At 58.6% G+C, this 18950-nt stretch overlaps 1 protein-coding gene across 1 annotated transcript in view; it reads right to left on the bottom strand.

Annotated features, from left to right (window-relative positions):
* The window catches only part of SH3RF3 (SH3 domain containing ring finger 3), a 213866-nt gene that overhangs the window by 52471 nt on the left and 142445 nt on the right, over window positions 1–18950 (bottom strand). Inside the window, exons 7-8 of the mRNA XM_032652281.1 lie at window positions 17833–18186; window positions 6708–6781 (exon numbers count right to left, since the gene is read on the bottom strand). Coding sequence (XP_032508172.1) covers window positions 6708–6781; window positions 17833–18186 — 428 coding nt within the window. The remainder of the gene's footprint in view (window positions 1–6707; window positions 6782–17832; window positions 18187–18950) is intronic.

The following is an 18950-nucleotide window of genomic DNA, read 5'->3' as shown; positions in this document are numbered from 1 at the left end:
AGGCAGGACGAGGGTGCAGCGCGGGAAGCTGGCATTAGTCATGGTCTCGCCCAAGCCCCACGTGAGCTCTGAGGCTGGGCCACCCACCCATTTCACAGCTGAGCACACTGAGGCTCAAAAAAGATGGAGAACCTGTGTTTACAAAGCAGCGGGCTGGAGGCAGGTGGTTCCGTGGCCGCAGGGACCCGGCGGGGGTGGGGGCACTGCGGGAGGCTGGGGAGAGGCCCGGGCGGGAGAGGCCAGGGAGCGGGGGCTCCATGTGAGGGGCCTGTGCTGAGTGGCGCCGGGGCACTAATGCCCTTGCTGTCTTCATCTTTATTTTAAATTTGTTCTCTGAGGAGTAGTCCCTCCTCTGGTCTCAGTATTTCAAGTTCAGCCTCTCGGTGTGCATGGCTGGGGGGCGGAATGTAAACAAATCTGACTTCACCTGGAACACCTCTGCCCCCCACCTCCCCACGGGCGCTCTCCTGCACTAGGGGCCTGAACACCTGCGTGCAGCTTGCGCTGGGGTGGCGCTGGCCAGGGGACGTGGCATCTGCTTCCCCTGTTGTGACTCAAGAAAACGCCCCGGAGGGACCAGCCGGCTCACAGCCCGACGCCTGCAGCTCTGCGGTCCCTGCCGTGCGCCGGGTCACTCCGTCCAGGTCCGAGTGCGGCCACAGGGCAGGGTGCATCCTTTGCACCCCTCCCCACCCCACGCCTTCAGCCACAGCCCCCAGCACGGCGTGCTGCCATCCTGGGGAAGCTGGAGGATGATCCTTGATCCTCACGGAACCTGGGGCCCCAGCCGGGCCTGGGTGAAATGCGGGAACCAGGCAGCAGCCGCATGGTTCCCAGAGCCCCACCCTCCCTTTCCACTCCTTCCAAAGGCCTTGAGCTCAGCACAGGCCTCCACGGGGGACGCAGGGGGTCCCGCGTCACGTGCAGAGCAGGCCCAGGATTCGCCTCTGTGCGTTCACACACAAGGTTGGTACTGATTTCAGGCAGGAGTGGGAGCGTCTGGATCCCAGCGCCTCTTCCCCACAGCCCGGTGGCCGGCAGGGGGCTCTCGGGCCCGTCGAAGAGGCGACCCTTCCTCCAGGCAGACGCAGCCCTGTGTGAGGCGGGGGGAGTGTCAGACCCCTTCCCGGCACCCTCGGCCGGCAGTGGAGGCCGTGACCACCGAGCCTGGCACCGTGGGAAGAGCTGCCAGCTCACCATATTACTTGCTCTTTCCTACGTAAGATCCTCACTTGCTGTTAATTGTCTACAGACTCTAATCAAGCAGCGATGCAAGAACTTTAACGCCGTCATTAACTTCACACCCTTCCACCTCCATATGAGGCCTGCTCGTCTCTTCTGGAGTAAGGAAGCTTCTTTTCCATTCCTCCTGGGAAGAGTCTGCCCCTGCTCTTCTGGCTGCCAGGGCCGCATGGGCTCAGGTCAGCGTGACACGTGCCGCTCGCTGGCTCTCAATCGGCAGGATCAGCTGAGGAGAGGGTTCAGCACAGGAAGTTCCCGAGCTCGCCTCTTCGCACGGACACAGCAAGTCCACAGCCACATGTGGGACCACCTCCTCGGAAAGGGACCTGAACACTGGCTGAACAGAGCCTCCACCACAAAGGGTAGAAGGACAGCGTGGAGACGGGCAGGGGAAGCAGAGAGACGGACTTCCCCAGGAAACCCCTCCCCAGCTACCGCAATCCAGTCAGGAGGGACCACAGGGGACGGGTCTCTTCCCTGAGGAGTGAGGGATTCAAGCTCCACACGCAGCCCCCAACCCTAGATCCCGCTCAGAGAGACCAGCCCCCAAAACACCCGGCTTTGAAAACCAACAGAGAATACCCAGGAGGACTACAGAAGCACAGGGAGTGGAAAACCCGCTCTCAGTGGAGTTGAACGTGCAGACTCACTCGACCTAAAAACCAGTGCAAGAATACCAGACTGAACAGCTCACAGCCCACTTACTGACGCTGAAGCAGCTGCCAGAGAGGCGGGAACCAAGTGGGCTGATCCCTGGGGACTGAGTCTCTGGCGGGAGCCGTATCCGCGATCTCAGGCTACCTTGCTAATGCCGGCTGGTGGGCGCAATTTTGGAATGCTCCACCTAACCTGTTAGTGTCAGTGGGCGTGCCCTGATGAAGCGCCGCCCACCCTGCACTTTGGCTAGGCCTCACGGGCCAGCTGAGCAATAGCCCTGCCCACCAGTTCCCAGCAGCTGCTGCGGCTGGGCCCACGGACGTTCAGAGGCCAGCCCCACCCAGCAGCATGCCTCAGCAGTAGCTGCAGCACCCCCACAACGGGAGGCTGCACACAGCCCACACAGGGGACCCTCGAGTGCCTGACTCTGATGGCCAGGCAGGATCGCACCTCTGGGCCCACACGACATCTCCTAATAAGGCCACCCCTTCAAGACTGGGAGCTGAAGGAGCTGATTTACCTAATACATAGAAGCAAACACAGAGAGAGTCAGGCAAAACGAGGAGGCAGAAGAATATGTTCCAATTGAAAAAATAAGATGAAACCTCAGAAAAAGAACTAAACAAAATGGAGATAAGCAATCTACCTGATAAAGGGTTAAAAGTAATGGTCAAAACGACGCTCACCAAACTCAGGAGAATGGACTTAATGGACACATACAGAACATTCCATCCAAAAGCAGCAGAAAACACGCTCTTCTCAAGCATACATGGAACATTCTCCAGGATTAATCACACCAGTTTACAAAACAGGTCTCAATAAATTTAAGAAGGTAGAAATCATATCATGCATCTTCTCTGACCACAATTGTGTGAAACCAGAAATCAATCAAAAGAAAAATTGGGGAAAACCACAAAAACATGGAAATTAAACAACATGAATGCACCATTGACAAAATCAAAGGAGAAATTTAAAAATACGTAGAAACAAATGAAAATAGAACCACAATGATCCAAAATCTATGGATCACTGCAAAAGCAGTTCTAAGAGGGGAAATTTATAGTGATATGAGCCTACCTCAGGAAGCAAGAAAAATCTCAAATAAATAATCCAGCCTTATACTTAAAGGAACGAGAAAAAAGAAGAAAAAACAAAGTCCAATGTTAGTAGAAGAAAGGAAATAATAAACATCAGAGCAGAAATAGATGAAATAGAGACTAAAAAAAAAACAATAGAAATGATCAATGAAACTAAGAGCTGGTTCTCTGAAAAGATAAACAAAATTCTCAAACTTTTAACTAGGCTTATCAAGAAAAAAAGAGAACTGGCCCAAACCAATAAAATCAGAAATGAAAAAAGAAGTTACAACTGACACCAAAGAAATAGAAAGGATCATACGAGACTGCTGAGAACAATTATACACCAACAACAACCTGGAAGAAATGGAAAAATTTCTAAAAATGTATCATCTTCCAAGACTGAATCATGAAGAAACAGAAAATCTGAATAGACCGATTACTAGTAAGGAGAATAAATTAGTGATCAAAATTCTCCCAAGAAACGAAAGTCCAGGACCAGAGGGCTTCACTGATGAATTCCATAAAATATTCAAAGAAGATTTAATACCTATCCTTTTCAAACTCTTCCAAAAAATTAAAGAGGAGGGTAAACAAACTCATTTTACAAGGTCAACGTTACTCTGATAACGAATCCAGATAAGGACACCACAAAAATAGAAAATTACAGGCCAATATCCTTGACAAACATAGATGCAAAAATCTTCAACAAAATATTAGCAAATCGAATTCAAAAATATTGATACATTAAAAGGATCATACACTGTGACCAAGCGGATTTACTCCAGGGATGCAAGGATGGTTTAACATCTGCAAATCAACCAATGTGATACACCATATTAAAAAACTGAAGAGTAAAAACCATATGATCATCTCAATAGATACTGAAAAAACGTTTGGCAAAATTCAACATCTCCTTATGATAAAAAACTATCAACAAAGTGGATACAGAGAGAACATATCTCGACATAATAAGAGCCATATGTGATAAGCCCACGTCTAACATCATTCTCCACAGTGAAAAGCTGAAAGCAATTCCTCCAAGATTAGGAACAAGACAAGGATGTCCACTCTTGCCACTTTTATTCAACATAATACTGGAAGACACAGAGAACGGACGTGTGGACACAGGGAGGGGTGGTGGGATGAACTGGGAGATTGGGACTGACACATGTGCACTGCCATGTGTAAAACAGAGAGCTGGTGGGAACCTGCTGTATAGCGCAGGGAGCTCAGCTTGGTGCTCTGTGGTGACCTAGATGGGTGGGATGGCGGGGGCGGGGTGGTGGTGGCAGGGAGGTCTAAGAAGGAGAGGATATATGTATACATAAAGCTGAAATCACTTCATTGTATAGCAGAAACTAACACAACATTGTAAAGCAACTATACCCCAATTCTAAAAAATAAAATAATACTGGAAGTCCTAGTCACAGCAATCAGACAAGAAAAAGAATCCACACTGGGAAGACAGAAGTAAAACTGCCACTGTTTGCAGATGACATGATATTATACATAGAAAATCCCGAAGATACCACCAAAAAACTGCTAGAACTCATCAGTGAATTTTATAAAGTTGCAGCATATGAAAATATACAGAAATCTAGCAACAAACTATCCAAAAGAAAAATGAAGAAAACAATCCCATTTACAACTGCATCAAAAAGAATAAAGTATCTAGGAATAAATTTAACCAAGGAGGTGAAAACAGTGAAACCTATAAGATATTGATGAAAGAAACTGAAGAAAACACAAAAAATGGAAAGATATTTTGTGCTCATGGATTAGAAGAATTAGTATTGTTAAAATGGCCATATTCTCCAAGGCAATCTACAGAGTCAATGCAATCCCTAACAAAATTTCAATGGCATTTTGCATAGAACTAGAACAAATAATTCTAAAATGTGCACGGAATCACAAAGGACATCGAATAGCCAAAGCAATCCTGGGAAAGAAGAACAAAGCTGGAGGTCTGGTGTCTCTGATTTCAAACCATATGGCCACAGAACGCACACGTGAACTTGCCGTAGTCCAGTATGCTCGTGCTGGTCACGGTCCATGTATGACCACCATGACCAGCAGACACAATCCTGCCAAAAGGCTTGTCACCCTTTGAAAGATGTATCTGACTCCCTTCTGTTACCCAAATGAAAATCTCCACCCAAACAGGGACGGCCATGCTCTGGGGGTGAGGCAGAGGGAGTTGGCAGGGAGCTGGGGACCACACTGACCCCCTCATGCCCCAGGGCAGAGCAGTGGCAGGGGGAGAAAGAAGTCCCTCCAAACTCTGCGCCAAACTTAAAATCCCTCCGTGATGTGGAAGGTCTGTATGTGGCTGAGGCCTCCAGGATGTGCTGATGACTCTCAGGGAGTGATACTCCTGGAACTGGGTCTCCAAGGCAGAGTGGCCTCCTTGGGTGGCTGACCTGGTGTACAAGAGCAGGGGCTCTGGGCTGCTGCCAGGACCCTCGGTGCCCAGGAGGGGAGGATCCGGCTCTCTCTGAACAAGTAAGAGTTACTGAGAGCCTGCGTTCCGGGCACCTTGCTGGGGACGCCAAGATGAAACACCCGGGCCTCGTGCTTCATGAGCTCTCCTGTCCCGCCTTGCACTTGGGGTACTACAGTAAGGCCTCACCGTCTCCCATGGACCAGGCCTGCTTCCTCAAGTAGAGTCCTGCACCCAGTTCTCATGAGCAAGACCCCTGCCCATCCCTCCCCGGGTGCCCCGGCCCCAGGTCTGAGTGAAGGCCGTTGGAACTCATCCAGAGAGCTAGTTGGAAGACGGTGCCTCTGTCCAGTGTTGGCAAGGCCTGAATTTCTGCCTAAAGACATGGAGACACCACCTACTAACCTGCGTCCCCTCAGGAAGCTATGCAAGACAGGTAGGTCCCAGTGTCCTTGGCTTAGTTGGTTCCGGCAATCACCCAGCCACAGCAGGGTGCTCAGGGACTCCTGTCTGCCACCAGATAGAGGTAAGCGTCTGGCCTGGGCTCGAAGAAGGTGAACCTGTACCAGCGATGTAACCGCCTTCTAGGAATCCTTCTGAAGACTGGCAAACTGCATTTTCAAAAGGCATCGTTTGCTTGAAATCCATTTTGTTCTGCCACTACACAGGTTCTAAGTGTCCCTCTGGCCACACTGGACCTCGGGAACTTCCTACCTTGCCACGTTGTTTCCAAATTCATATTCTCCACCTTAAACGGTCATTCAAGTAACTGAACTCATTGCCACATAACAGAGCAGCCAGCAGTATGATTCTTCGGAACACTCTTTAAATGGCGATTTTAAACGGCACGTCTTTTAGGAGTTGTCATTTAACAAGAGCAGATTCTCTAAACAGACAAGCATCTCACTTCCCAGCAACGGTTCATCTGGCTCGATTTGGGGATGACATGCAGCTGCTGTGCACTGGATGGCAGTGGGCACAGAGCTGCATCTGGGCAGTTGGTGACGTCGGCTGCTCTGGCCACCCTCTGCCCCGCGGGGTCCACCTCCTCGGGGGCCTCTGGGGCCCTTTCTTGGGTGGCCAGTGGAAGTGTCAACAAATATCTGGACCCCCCCGCCCCCCGCTTGTACCGGATGCCGGGGGGGCAGTGATGTTGAACCCGCCAGCCGTCCTGTGAGCTGCACAGAACCAAGCAGGTGACACGCTAGAAAACCCCACATGGACACGCTAGCTGGGGGGGGGGGGGGGCACTGAAGGCTGGAACCCCAAAAACATAAACGGCAGCTCACACGTTGAGGGGCAGCTGGACTTTGGGAGCCATGCCCTGCTGTTCAGCCACTGGGGTGCATCCGGCCGAGGCGTCCTGGAAACAGACAAGAGGAGACAGTGAGTGGACACAGGCTCCAGGGGCAGGGAGCAGTCGCGGTGGAGTCTGGGCATCTGGCCCCCTCGGCTACCTGACTCTGTGGCCTCCACGGGCCCCAGTCCCGCTGCCTGGGTTTAGTAACCGTCCTTCAGTCCAGAGGGGGCCTGGCAGCCAGCGACCCCCGTCCCCCCCGCAGCAGCTCAGGAAACCGCTAAGCCCGCGTCTGGCTCGGACAGCGTGGTGCTGTGTCCATCACGGAAAGAGGCAGTGAGGTGGCCGGCCTTCATTCTCAGGACTCGGATTCATTCCTCCTGTGTTTGGCCGAGAAAATCCAGACAAAACCTTTCATGCTCCAACACGTCAGCTTATTTAGAAACCGTGTCCCCCAAAGCTAAAGAAAATCGGTCCTTTGGCAGTGGACAGGGGGGCAGCTAGAGGGTGCCAGGATGTAAAGCACTGCCTCTCCTGCCTGACCCGAGGTGCGCAAAGCTTCAAGGGTCTATTCTGCGAGGCGACGGAGGAATGGCCCCCTTGCAGGAGGTTCCTGCCAAGTGTCAGGTGCACGGCAAGCTGGGTGAGGGCCAAGCAGCGGGCTCTGGGCTGCAAGATGATGCTGGGCTATCCTTAGGGAACCCCGTAGACCCAGCCTGCCAGGCGCATCGTCCCCCGAGTCCCCTCACCACACACTGGCTCGTGCCACCCCTGCCCTCCCCAGGTGGCATCCCATCTTTCTGCTCAGGGTACTGGGTGGCCTGGCGAGTTGAACTCTGATCCCCAAAGATGTGCACGAGTCATGGCCCTCGTGCCCGTGAAGGTGACCTTATTTGGAATTGGGGTCTTTGCAGGGGTAACATGAGGCAAGGATCCTGAGATGAGATTATCCCACAAGACAGAAAAGAACAGAGACACCAGAGGTGAGAAGGTGGCGAGCAGACACGAGGGCGATGCGTCTGCAAGCCAAGGAGGTGGGGTGCTGGCGGCCAGCAGATGCTGGAGGGGCCTGGGTGGGGTCTCCATCAGCCCCATAAGAAGCCAGTCCACCGACAGCTTGATTTTGGACCTCTGGCCTCCAGAGCACTGAGCAGGCACTGCCTGCTGCTCTGAGCCACCTGGTTTGTTACAGCAGCTCCAGGAAACTACCCAGATGGGGACACCCAGGGGTATCTCAAAGCTGAGGGAGCTGGGGTGTCCTCCCCTCCTGGAGGCCTCCCACAAGGGCAGGACAGGGACCCTGGAGGAACAGGGACCCAGATGAAGAGGGAGCCAGGCAGCCTTGGGCAAAGCCCTCAGGAGCTGCTGGTGCCTTGGCCCCGGGCAGGTGAGGAAGGTGACCTGTCACCACGTGTGTGTTCTCAGGGCACAAAGAGCACTGAAGCACAAATCACAGAGAAGCACCTGGAACAGGCCTGGGGCGGCAGGACAACCCACACAGGACCAACCACCTCAGGGCCCTCTTGCTGTGCGGGGAGGGTCATTCTTGCCCATCGCTGACCAGCTCCAACCTCAAGTTTAGTCCCCGAGGCAGCCTCCCAACCCCGTCCCCCGGGGACCGCAGCCCGTCAGCAGCCCCTCAGGCAGACGTCAGAACTGCTTCTCCTCGTCAGGACTCGGAGCTTCTGGCAGACTGAGAACATGTGACACCCACACAGAACGTGCCCCCCGACCCTCCCCAGGCCACTGACATCCCGAGGCCTTCCCCCCTCACCGAGCTTCTGCACCTGTGGGAGGGACCCAGCTCCTCAGACCTGCCCCTGCGGCTGCCGTGTGGATGCTGCGGAGCCAGGAAGGCGGGGATGTCCCTTTCTGCCCAGAGACTCCGGGTCTCCTGCTCGCTGGGCACGCCTGCCCCCAGGAAGGGACAGCCCCGGAGCCAGGGAGACAGCACCCAGGCCCACGGCTCCCCTCAAGCAAGTGAGGGGCCCTCCCTGCTCGCTGACAAGGAGTGGGCAGGCGGTGTCCACCAACCACCTGAGCCCAGGCCCGGCTGGGGGCGCGGACATGGCCTGCGATCTCGGGGGTTTCCTTGGGGTGGGGGGACAGGCGTCAGGCAGGTCGTTACAGACACGGGGTCCCGGCAAGAGCAGGGCTGCAGAGCACACGACAGGCGCCGAGACTGGGTGTGGCTAGAGGGGCTCCTTGAGCACCCAGTGAAGGGAGAAGGAGGAGAAAGCAAGGTTGGAAGCAGAGGCTGGAGCACCAGGGGCAGGGGGAGCCCCGGGAGCCCCCCGAGCCAGCTGTGGATCCTGGGTGGCACCTGGAGGCCAAAGACACCTGGAGGCCAAAGACACACCTGGTAGGGAGGGCACCAGCCCACATCTCCGCCAAGGACGGTCAGTCATGGATCGGCGGTCAGGGTGATGAGAGGGAGACAGGGGGGTCTGGATGCGCAGGAGGCCGTGGGTAAGGAGAGTAAGAGCAGGGGTAAAAGCGGCCACCCCCGACCCAGAGCTCACCAGGGACCAGGCTCTGCTCTGAGCACTTCGCCGGGAATAACTCATTTACTCCGCAGAAACGCCTGTAGGCAGATGCTGCTTTCTCTCACCACTTCACAAAATGAGGAAACCCCGGCCCAAGGCAGGAGGTGCGTGGCTCACAGTCACCCAGCCGGCCAGTGCCCCAGGCTGGCCGTGAACCCGGCAGCCCATGCTGGGGGCCGTGTGCATCCCCACCACCCCGTCCCCAGGGGAGGCGCCAGCGAGTGACCGTGAGCCCAGGGCTCTAAGCAGCACAGAGTCACCACTTCACAGGCCTGCGGCCTCACAGCCAGCAGGGCAGGCGGTCAGTCCTCTCGCTTCTCTCCGACTCTGACGCAGGGGACCCAGGACCGTCTTCCGTCTCTAGTTCCCTGTCCCTTGCCAAGGAAGGCAACGTATTCGCAGGTTCCGGGGATTAGGACGTGCACATGGTGGGCGTTACTCCCCCTCTACCTACACGACTAGTGGGTTCAGGGGCTGAAGGGCGCGAAGGAAGAGGATGAGCAAGTTTCCGGCCTCCGCGACTGGCTAGACAGAGATGCCGTGAGAAGGGATGGAGCACGAGACCTGGGGGAGGCCGACCAGGGGCTCAGAGGGGGCACGACCTGGACGTGTACGTTCGGGGGTCAGCACCGGGCTGATGTGCCCTCAGCTCTCAGCGTGCGACCCTGGACAGGTTATGCCATCGAGCCGTGGACTTCTGCCCCAACCACGGTCGAGTGACAGGGACTGGATTTACCCTCCACCCGAACACCAGACAAAACATGAATCCCTGGTTCCCGAGACTTTGGAAATCACGCAGTGAAGACACAGGCCCTGGAGGGATGAGGAGATGGGGCCATCGCGGCCCCCAGCTTCTAGGTTAGCTGGAATATTAGACACAGTAATTTAAAGCTCTGAGCAAGCCCTCAGGAAATGCTGGCACCATTCTTTCTGCAGCCACAGGAGGTGAAGATTCGGCCACAAGAAAGGGCAGATAGAGGAGATGGCTGACCCGAGACTCCGTCTGCAGACCGACACAGCCCCATACGACCTGGGAGAAGGACCTGCACAGGTGGGTGTGGAGGGCTGGGGGAGCACAGCAAACGGGATGGCGTGAGGGAATTGGACACCTAGGTTTAGCCTGTTTCTGTAAAACGATAGGTACATTTACATGGGGAAATTTACACACAAATGATAATGCTTTTACTTAGGGAGCTGGGATTTGAGTTCGTATTTTTAAAATTCTGTATGTTCAAATTTTCCATCGTTTTACTATCAGCAGTGGTTTTCCACTGCATTTTCAAAGTAAGATACACAGAACGACAGAGTTCAACTACCTGAGGTCTGTTTCAAGATCAAGCTATGGCTGAGGTGACCCCATGTTTACTGGATTCTACACAAGCCGCCTTTGTGGGGGGCCAGGAGGGGACAGGAGAGGACTGTGAGGGGACCCTGATGATCGGCCATTCTGCTGACAGACCCGGCACTGCTGGCCACAGTGGGGCCTAAGGGCCTTAGCCGGGCGGCGGGGCCCACGCGACTGGCTTGGACGGAGCCAGACCCGTGACCCTGCTCTTGTCAAAGGGCCTCCTGTCCAAATAAGCTCTCCTGAAACAGCCAACCAGCCAAAGGCACCACACGGGAAGCCCCATGACCCGGCTGGGGGCTGCTGAGTCCCACCGTGCCTGGAAGGTGGCCCGCCGGGGGTCTCTGCACCCTGCTGCCTGCCGGCCACTCAGGCCGTAGTTCAACAGGAGGCGACACGTGCAGAGGAGGCTGGTGCCTGCCTCCAGGGCAGAGGGAGAGGCTGGCCATGGCTGTGGGCCTCCAGACCCCCACCCGTCAACTCCGCACGACACGTGTTTGGGGCAGCAGGCCTGTGGTGCTCCCCCAGCGCTGGGGCAACGAGGCTGCCCTACAGGAGCCACGGGGAGCAGCTTCACCAGGAGCCTGGCCCTCAGCTGAAACCTGACACACGAAGGCCACAAAGCAAGAAAGTGGAACTTCACGGCCAGACCCTCCATTAGAGCTGGATCGGGGGCATGAGAGGCCACACCTGTGACAACCCTTTTTTCCCAAGGTCAAGGTCGAGATGGAGACCATCTAAAATTCCACCCACTGAGCCCGGGGCTCTGACTTTTCCCCCCTGCGCAGTGCGGAGCCCAGATGAAGGCCCTTTGGGACGTTGTGCCCGGTGGTGGGAGCCCGGGCTGTGACTCCCCAGTGGGGCCAGCCATCCTCCTCTGGGTCCCGTGTTCATCTCTGTTCCTGTCGATGGAAGGTGGAGGGGTGTCCCCCGCCGGCAGCTGAGCTGTGAACAGCCGAGGACACAGACCCAGCAGAGCAGGACGCGGCTGCTGAGATGGCGGTCCCTCCAGGAGCCCGGGAGGCAGCTGTGTGCTGACCCTCAGGGGTATCGTGGCACGGGGGGCCTCCTCTCAGGGTTAAGGGCTCGCAAGCACCAGGCGTTGCAGGGGGCTCCAGGTTGTAGCAGTCCAGCCCGGGGAGGACGGCGCTGACCGGAGGCACGGCCACACCCTATCGCACGGCTCCTGGGACACACGGGGTGGGACGGGAAGTCTGTCTGAGGTCGTTCGGGGCAGCGCCAGGCTGTCTCGTGCCCCACGCCCTCTGGCTGCAACGTGGAACAGGCTTCCCGCCAGGACTGGGGCCTGTTTCCTCCCGGCTGAGGGCCCCGAGGCTGATTCTGCTCTGATTTTTAATGGCTTACTTTTAAATGGCTCTGGGCCTTAAGGGATTAGTGAAGGCTTCGCAGGAGAGAGGAAATCGGGCAAGGAGGAAGGAAGGGAGGTGAGGGCTCCAGCTGCTTTTGGACAGAAATAACTGGGACCACAGCCTGGGGACAGACCCTTCCTGCACCCTGGCGACACCCCGCCCCTCCCCCCGGGCCTGGCGCAGCCCCATGCACGCGGGGCCCCGACGTGGGAAGGTGGTCCACCGTGATGAGGTGGAATTCCTTTCAGCGGACTCGCAATGGACGCGTGCTGGGGCTCAGCCCAGAAGTCGAGCACGGCCCAACCCGGGGGAGCCACCAACAGTGTGAGGATGCCAGTGGCTCAGTCCTTGGGGTCACTGAGCCCATGGAGTGGGCGACTCCAGTGATCCCTTAGGCCTCGTTCAGCAACAGCCCACAGGCATTGGACAGGAGTCTATGCTGAGCGCCCCCGGACCCTGATTCTAAACCGTCAGGTCGCTAGCAGATGCCAGAGGCTCCACTGCTGCCCTTGCCGGGGCCGCTGAGCAGTAGCTGCGAACCAGGCCTTTTATTTCCCACTGGGATTTAAAAAAGGGAAAAGGGTCTGCGGGTTGGCAAGCTGCACCCCCGCTAAAAGAGGGCTCCAAGTTGCCTTCCTTGACACAGACCGAGACCCTAGGAAGAAACCCCTCACTTTAACTTTTAACACGTGTCCAGAAAGCACTGTCCTCACCCTAAAAAGGAGCCGTGAAACGGGCACGTTTCATTCAGCGCACGCCACCACTCCACGACACGGGGTGAACATCAGGCTCTTAGGGACGTGCTTCCCAAAGACAGCTTCAGAGTAAAATGTTTACAGCCCGACTCTTTGCTTGATTTCAAAAAGAACACCCAACAGCCAGCAGGGCCAGGGGTTTGGGCGGGGAGGACGGTGGGCGGGGCCTGGGCTGGCAGCTGGAGGTCGGAGGCCAAGGAACCTGGAGGAGACGGTCTGTCCTGGAGAGGGAGCCGGTCGCTCTGTGCCGACAGAACGTCCCCGGTTCTGTCCATCAGCCCCAGGAAGCTGGCTGGCCACCTGAGGCAGAGGCAACCAGGAGGCCAAGCTCACCTCAGGAGGCCCGACCGGCCCACAAACTACTGACTCAGCCCTGAGCTTCTGAGTCCAGGTCCGCTCGGCGGTCGACAGACTCCTCCGAGGTCACATCTGGCCGTGCTGTCCCTGCTTTTGTAAATAAGGTTTTCTTGGCACCCAGCTGCTCTTGCCCACGCGGCAGCAGTCCAGCACGCTGAGAAGTCGGCCGACCCGCCTGAGGTGTCGTCTGCAGAGAGAGGACAAGCCTCCGGCCTCTGCCCTCATCCCACGGGGCCAGCAGCGGGGACAAACGGCCACAGCTGTGCCAAAAGTGGGACAGGCTGACCTGCTCAGTGCAGGGGTGAAAATCCCAAAGCGCTAACGTGTTGGGGGCTGGGGGAGGCAGTTACAGGCTACTTCTCACCCATCGGGCATCGCGAGGTTCGACTCTGAACCAACAGGTGGAGCCTTTTTCCACCAAAAACAGTCACGGTGGCGGGGGGGGCTTCCCTGGTGGCGCAGTGGTTGAGAGTCCGCCTGCCGATGCAGGGGACACGGGTTCGTGCCCTGGTCCAAGAAGATCCCACATGCCACGGAGCGGCTGGGCCCGTGAGCCATGGCCGCTGAGCCTGCGCGTCCGGAGCCTGTGCTCCGCAGCAGGAGAGGCCACAGCAGTGAGAGGCCCGCGTACCGCAAAAAAAAAAAAAAAAAAGTCACAGGCGGTCTCCTCGCTCTGCTTCCCCACACACGAGTCCACCTGCTTGGTGGTCTTTGTTCACAGGAAGGTGCCAGTAGCTAGTGTAGACCACCCCCCACTTCCACGTGTGTCCACAGACGAAAGCATCATCCCTGGCTTTGCACAAAATGCATGACTTTCACATCCCAGTGACCTGTCTCCTGCCTTCAAACAGAAGGTGCCTCCTATGGAGAGGTGGGACTCAAGAGCCCGCAGCCCCATTCAGCGTGTCTGTCGTCCATCCATGTATCCGCGAGCCCCCGTGTGGAGGGCCCCTGCGGGCACTGAGGGTCCGAGCACAGCTTCCGTCTCGGCCGAGCTCCCAGGCCACCGGCCAGTGGTGGCCATGGTCGGACCACGGCTGCAGGGCCTGGGTGTGCAGCCGCGCCCGTACCGTGGTCCACATGGTGGGCCTGGGAGGGGCAGGGCTGGGCGAGAGGAGCGGGGAGGTGGGGAGGGTCCTGAGCATCCTCATCCATGAGCCATGAGCCTCTGCAGCAGGGCCTGAAGGAGACATGGAGTCCCACAGGAGGCCTTGCCTCCTTCCAGAGCAGGCCCACCCCCCAGCGGCTGCAGCCTTTCCCTGTGCCATTCCACGCACTCCCTGCCCCGAGCGGTGTCCTTGTCGCCTGGTGGGCCAGCTGGTCCCAGGGGCTCGGGTCCAACAAGGGTCCTCCTGCATCTGCCCGGGCTGCTCCTTTAGCCAAGAGCTCGCCAAACGAGAGGGAGGATGGAGGGGCCGGCAGCTCACCAGGCCCAGGGGCCCGTCCCTCAGCCGCTGGCGATGGCCGGCGCCCAGCAGTCCCTGCCCTTAACGTCGCAGCAGAACAGACAAGGTCGGCAGCTGACGTGGTGGACGAGAAGCCCGGGCCGGGCGGCCAGTGTTCTCATTCCTGCAGCCAGCGAGTCGGGACAGCACTGCCCACGTCTGCAGGGAAAGCTCTTCTTGTGCAGCGTCCTCAAGGATGAGACGGTTTAGTTGTCTCGTGCTTGCTTGGTACTTTTTTTTTTATTTTGCTCCGGACAAGGCACAGAATTACCTTTGTAACTTTCTGAAAATGCTCGACACAAGCCCAGGCTCCCCACGGGCAGTGCGCGCAGGAGCCTGGAGGTGGGCTGACAGCGGGGAGCCCGGCGCGTCGGTGCCCGCACTCCCCGCTTAGAGCCTGTCCCGGGCCGACACAAGAAGAGGTGGCGAGAGGGGCTGCAGGCCACCCCACACACAGGCGGATGCGTTGAAAGACGCCCGGAAGCTTCCAGGAGGGATCTTCCAATTCACTCCTCAGACGCTAGAGAAATGCTCCCTTTTGATGTTCTCGCTGCTGAATTTCAAACACTCCCCTCCTCACTGATTTTAAAGCACATCTTTCTGATCTCAAGAGCTTCTGTTGGCTTATTTGAAGCTGGCCTGTAAGTCGTGGTCTCTCTGAAGCTGAGAAACACCGAGTCTGGTGAGAGCCTGCTGGGGGCAGGCCCCACCCACGGCCATCCACGGACGGCGGGCACAGAGATGCCGGTTTCGGCTTCCGTGGGTCACCTCTGCTCTCCGAGGTTGCCGGCCTCTGCGTCGAGCAGTTAAAGCTTACAGACAACACGGAGCCTCCAGGGAAATGGTGCCATGGGCTGTTCCCAAACACCTGGGCTCCCCCTGGGTGCCCTGGACCCCACTCCACCCCCATCCCCACTGAGCAGAGCCAGACTGGGAGGACTTGCTTTGGCCACTGAACATCTCCACGCGGGAGCCTGTAGGGGCCAGTGCACTGGCGGCCACACGCCACCCCTGCCACGGCGGTGGGTACACTGCCGCCCGGGACTGGGCCATCGGCCCTGCACAAGGCCGGGTGGTCAGAATTTTAGCGTCCCTGAGTCACGTGGTCTCTTCACAACCACCAGCCCCGCTGTTGTGGCCTGAGAACAGCTGGGCAGACGACATGCAAGTCAGCATGTGTGGCTCTGCCCCAGCAAGGCTCCTATCTACCGAACAGGTGGCAGGTGGGCTCGGCCCACGCAGCTGCAGGTGTCGGGGTGAGGGTCCAGCGCCCCCCGCCTGTGGCGGACGCGCGGTGTGCACGGGAAGCAGGCCTGGAGGATTGGAGCTGCCCGTTCCGGGGCATAACCGGCCACGCTGCCCGGCCCAGGAGCTCCTTGCACCCCCTGGGGCTTCCCAGGCAGCGGGGGTGGGGGGGCGACCTGGGTCACCTGATGACAGGTCACTCTGAGCTGTGGGCAATCACCTCCTTTGACCCCCGACCTCAGCAAGCAGACATCTGGACCCTGCGCGGTGGAGCTGGCCTAGACAGCCTCTTTCCCCGTCCCTCCCGCTAACCCTCCCTCCCCAGCAGCAAGGTGACCGCGGTGCTCCGCTGCTCATGAGGGCCTCGGCCGAGCCTGGACTTCTCCGCACGGCAGGGAGGAATGATTCGTCAGGGTCGAGTGTGAGCACGGCGGGCATCGGAGGCCCAGCCCGACCTCGCTCCCCTGGGAGCCCCGCTGCCTGTGGTGGACACACGGCGTGCGGGAGCGAGCTGGCCGCCTCACAGCTGCGCCCTCTCGGCGGCCGGCGGTATGGGCCCTGAGCCCGTGGGAGCCATCACGGAGGGGGGCGTCAAGTGGCATCCCTGGAGCCACGGTGTTTCATGCTCAGACTATTCAGAATGCAGCATGACTGACTCGGGTCCCATGGCCACCCGAGGAGGGACGGCCGGGTGGGGGGTCAGGAGACAGGACACGGCACACAGGGTGGGCGACATCCCGTCCCTGCCCAGGACCTCCAAGTCCAGGGGTCGAAGAGAAGGCCATGAATACTAGTGACAAAAGCAACACAGTCCATGATGGATGCAGGGGAAAGCCCTGCAGGCCAAGGATTAGGTTGGCGGGTGCGAGAGGGCCACAGGCCTTTCGTGTGCGTGGGCCCGTGTCTGTGCCGCAAGGGGGAGGGGGAGGGGGAGGGGGCGGGGAGGGGCAGGAACAGCCGCGGGGGGAGGGGGAGCCAGGCCAGCACGGGCGCACAGGTGCAGGGTCTCTGCGGATGGCGCAGGGGAGACCGGTGGAGATGCTGGAAAGACAGCAGGGTGGTGGCCGAAGTCTGAAGGGCTCCTCAGGCCACGCTAAGGTGCTCAGAGCTCCTGGGAGGCAACGGGCACCTCCAGGAGCACCCAGGTGAAGGGCAGCGTTACCGCAGGGCGCGAGGGGCCGCCAGAGGCAGGCAGCTGGAGTCTGAGGATGCAGACCCAGAAGGTGGCGCCGGAGGTGGGGGCAGAGGGGGCGGGGCTGGCCTCTGGGTCCCACCCGTGACCACCGACCTACGCTGGTACCTGCCGTTCGCAGTCCTGGTGGCTGGCCCTCAACTCACAGGCGCTCAGCACCACGCCTCCTGTCTCCCGACAGCTGAATTAGACAGGGCCACAGCCAGGTTGCAAACTGCTTCCCTTGACCTCAGCACCCTTTCTGACGACGCTCACTAAAGCCCTGAGCCTGGTCTCAACTTTCACTTCAAGTGTCACTGCGGGAAAATGGGTCCCAGGGCCCGGTCATCTCATTCGTGGCTCCCACACTTCGCTTCTTGACTGACCGGCCTGTCATGCGGCAAGCAGGACCAGCGTGGACGCGGCAACAGCCTGGCTCCAGGGCTGCCTGGTCTGGCTGGCTGAGAGCAAGGTGACCCCTTTGCTTCCCCGGTGGACGGAACCAGTGCCCCGTCCCACAGAGGAGGGCTCTGTACACACATGGTCACTTCTGGTTCTGTCCACAGGGAGCACGTCAGCCAGTGTCACGAGATGCTGAAGACACAGCAGCACTAACCCGGCCTTTCTCCCGAGTCAGAGGGCTGAGACGGGCTGGGACGGGACCTTGAGAGGCCGAGTCACAGGCACTTGAGAAGCACCTCACATCCCCCTCGGCTGTCTGAATGCTGGTTGAGACCAAGACACACCTCCCACCAGGGCTTCAGGGGCCGTAGGGTGGGGACCCCAAAAGGCACTGTTGCCTGGCCTCCCTCACACCCACCCAGGGACCAGGGACGGGGAGCAAGCGGAGCCGAAGAGGAAGCCCCGGCCCCAGCGACGTTACCTGGGTGGGTGCACTGCGGGACAGGTGCGCCAGGTCCCCGATCCTGGCCGCGGCCCGTGGGTCGCTGGAGCTGATCAGCACGGGGGCGCTGATCTCCATGGAGCGCCTGTGGCTGGCGGCCTGTGTGGACCTGTGCGTCACGCTGAGCGCCGTGAAGGAGTGTCGCTTCTTGGCATTCTTCTTACTGTCCACACGCCGCTGGAAGGCGCTGACCGCCCCCGTGCTGCCTGAAGTGGGACCCGGGGCCGCGCTGGCCCCCACACCGGGGTCAGAGGGCATGAAGGTGAGGCAGCCGGACGCTGAGGCCGGGCCCAGCCTGTCCATCTCCATCAGCTGCTTGGCGGCATCGTTGAGCTAAGGAAAGAGGGGAGAGGCAGGCGTCAGTGGACAGTAGCCGCACCCCACGTCCAGCCTTTTGCTCGCGCCTCAAAGCCACCAGAGTGTTCAAGCTGCCAGACCCTTCCAACAGCACATCCAGTACGAACAGTGCGGAGAAAACACAGCGAAGGCCAGGGTGGCACCTGGACATTCTACTGAAAAGGTGTGTTTCCAGGGGCTGCTCCCTTCTCCCCACTTTGGCCGAGCGGGGCTGCCTGGGAAACACCCAGAGGGGGTGCCTAGGGTGGGAGCGGCCCCCATGTGCTCCCCACCTCGTGTACCAGCAGGACGCAGCTTCCCCGGCACGTGGCCACCCTAGGCTGACCAGACTTCCGGTGGAGAGGCCTCAGGCTGCCAGCAGAGCCCTGCCTGCAAGGTTTGGGGAGGGGGCAGAACAAGGGCCCTCCTGGAACAAGACACACCCGTAGACCAGGTGGGGACGGTGGGGTCCAAGGAAAGCATGAGCAGGGGCCAGGGCGTGAGCTCAGTGCTGGCGCTGGGTCACCGTCCCAGGTGCCAGTGTGAAGAAGGGTTTGAAGCCTTTGCGGGGCGGGGGCGGTGCTGGAAGGGCACACTGGATCCTGACGGGAGCAGGAGAGGAAGTGTGTGCACCAAGGGAGCCTTCAAGGGCACGAGGTCCCTGCAGGCAGGTGAAGGCCACATGGTGCTGGCTGTGGATCTGCAGGGCGCCTGGTGCAGGCGCTGTGCCACGTCCTCCCATCAGCCTGGAGCCGTGGGCC

Source organism: Phocoena sinus, chromosome 13, assembly GCF_008692025.1.
Source record: "Phocoena sinus isolate mPhoSin1 chromosome 13, mPhoSin1.pri, whole genome shotgun sequence".
Classification (NCBI taxonomy): domain Eukaryota; kingdom Metazoa; phylum Chordata; class Mammalia; order Artiodactyla; family Phocoenidae; genus Phocoena; species Phocoena sinus.
The sequence above is the reverse complement of the archived record's forward strand: the minus strand, read 5'-3'. Positions and strand labels throughout refer to the sequence as shown.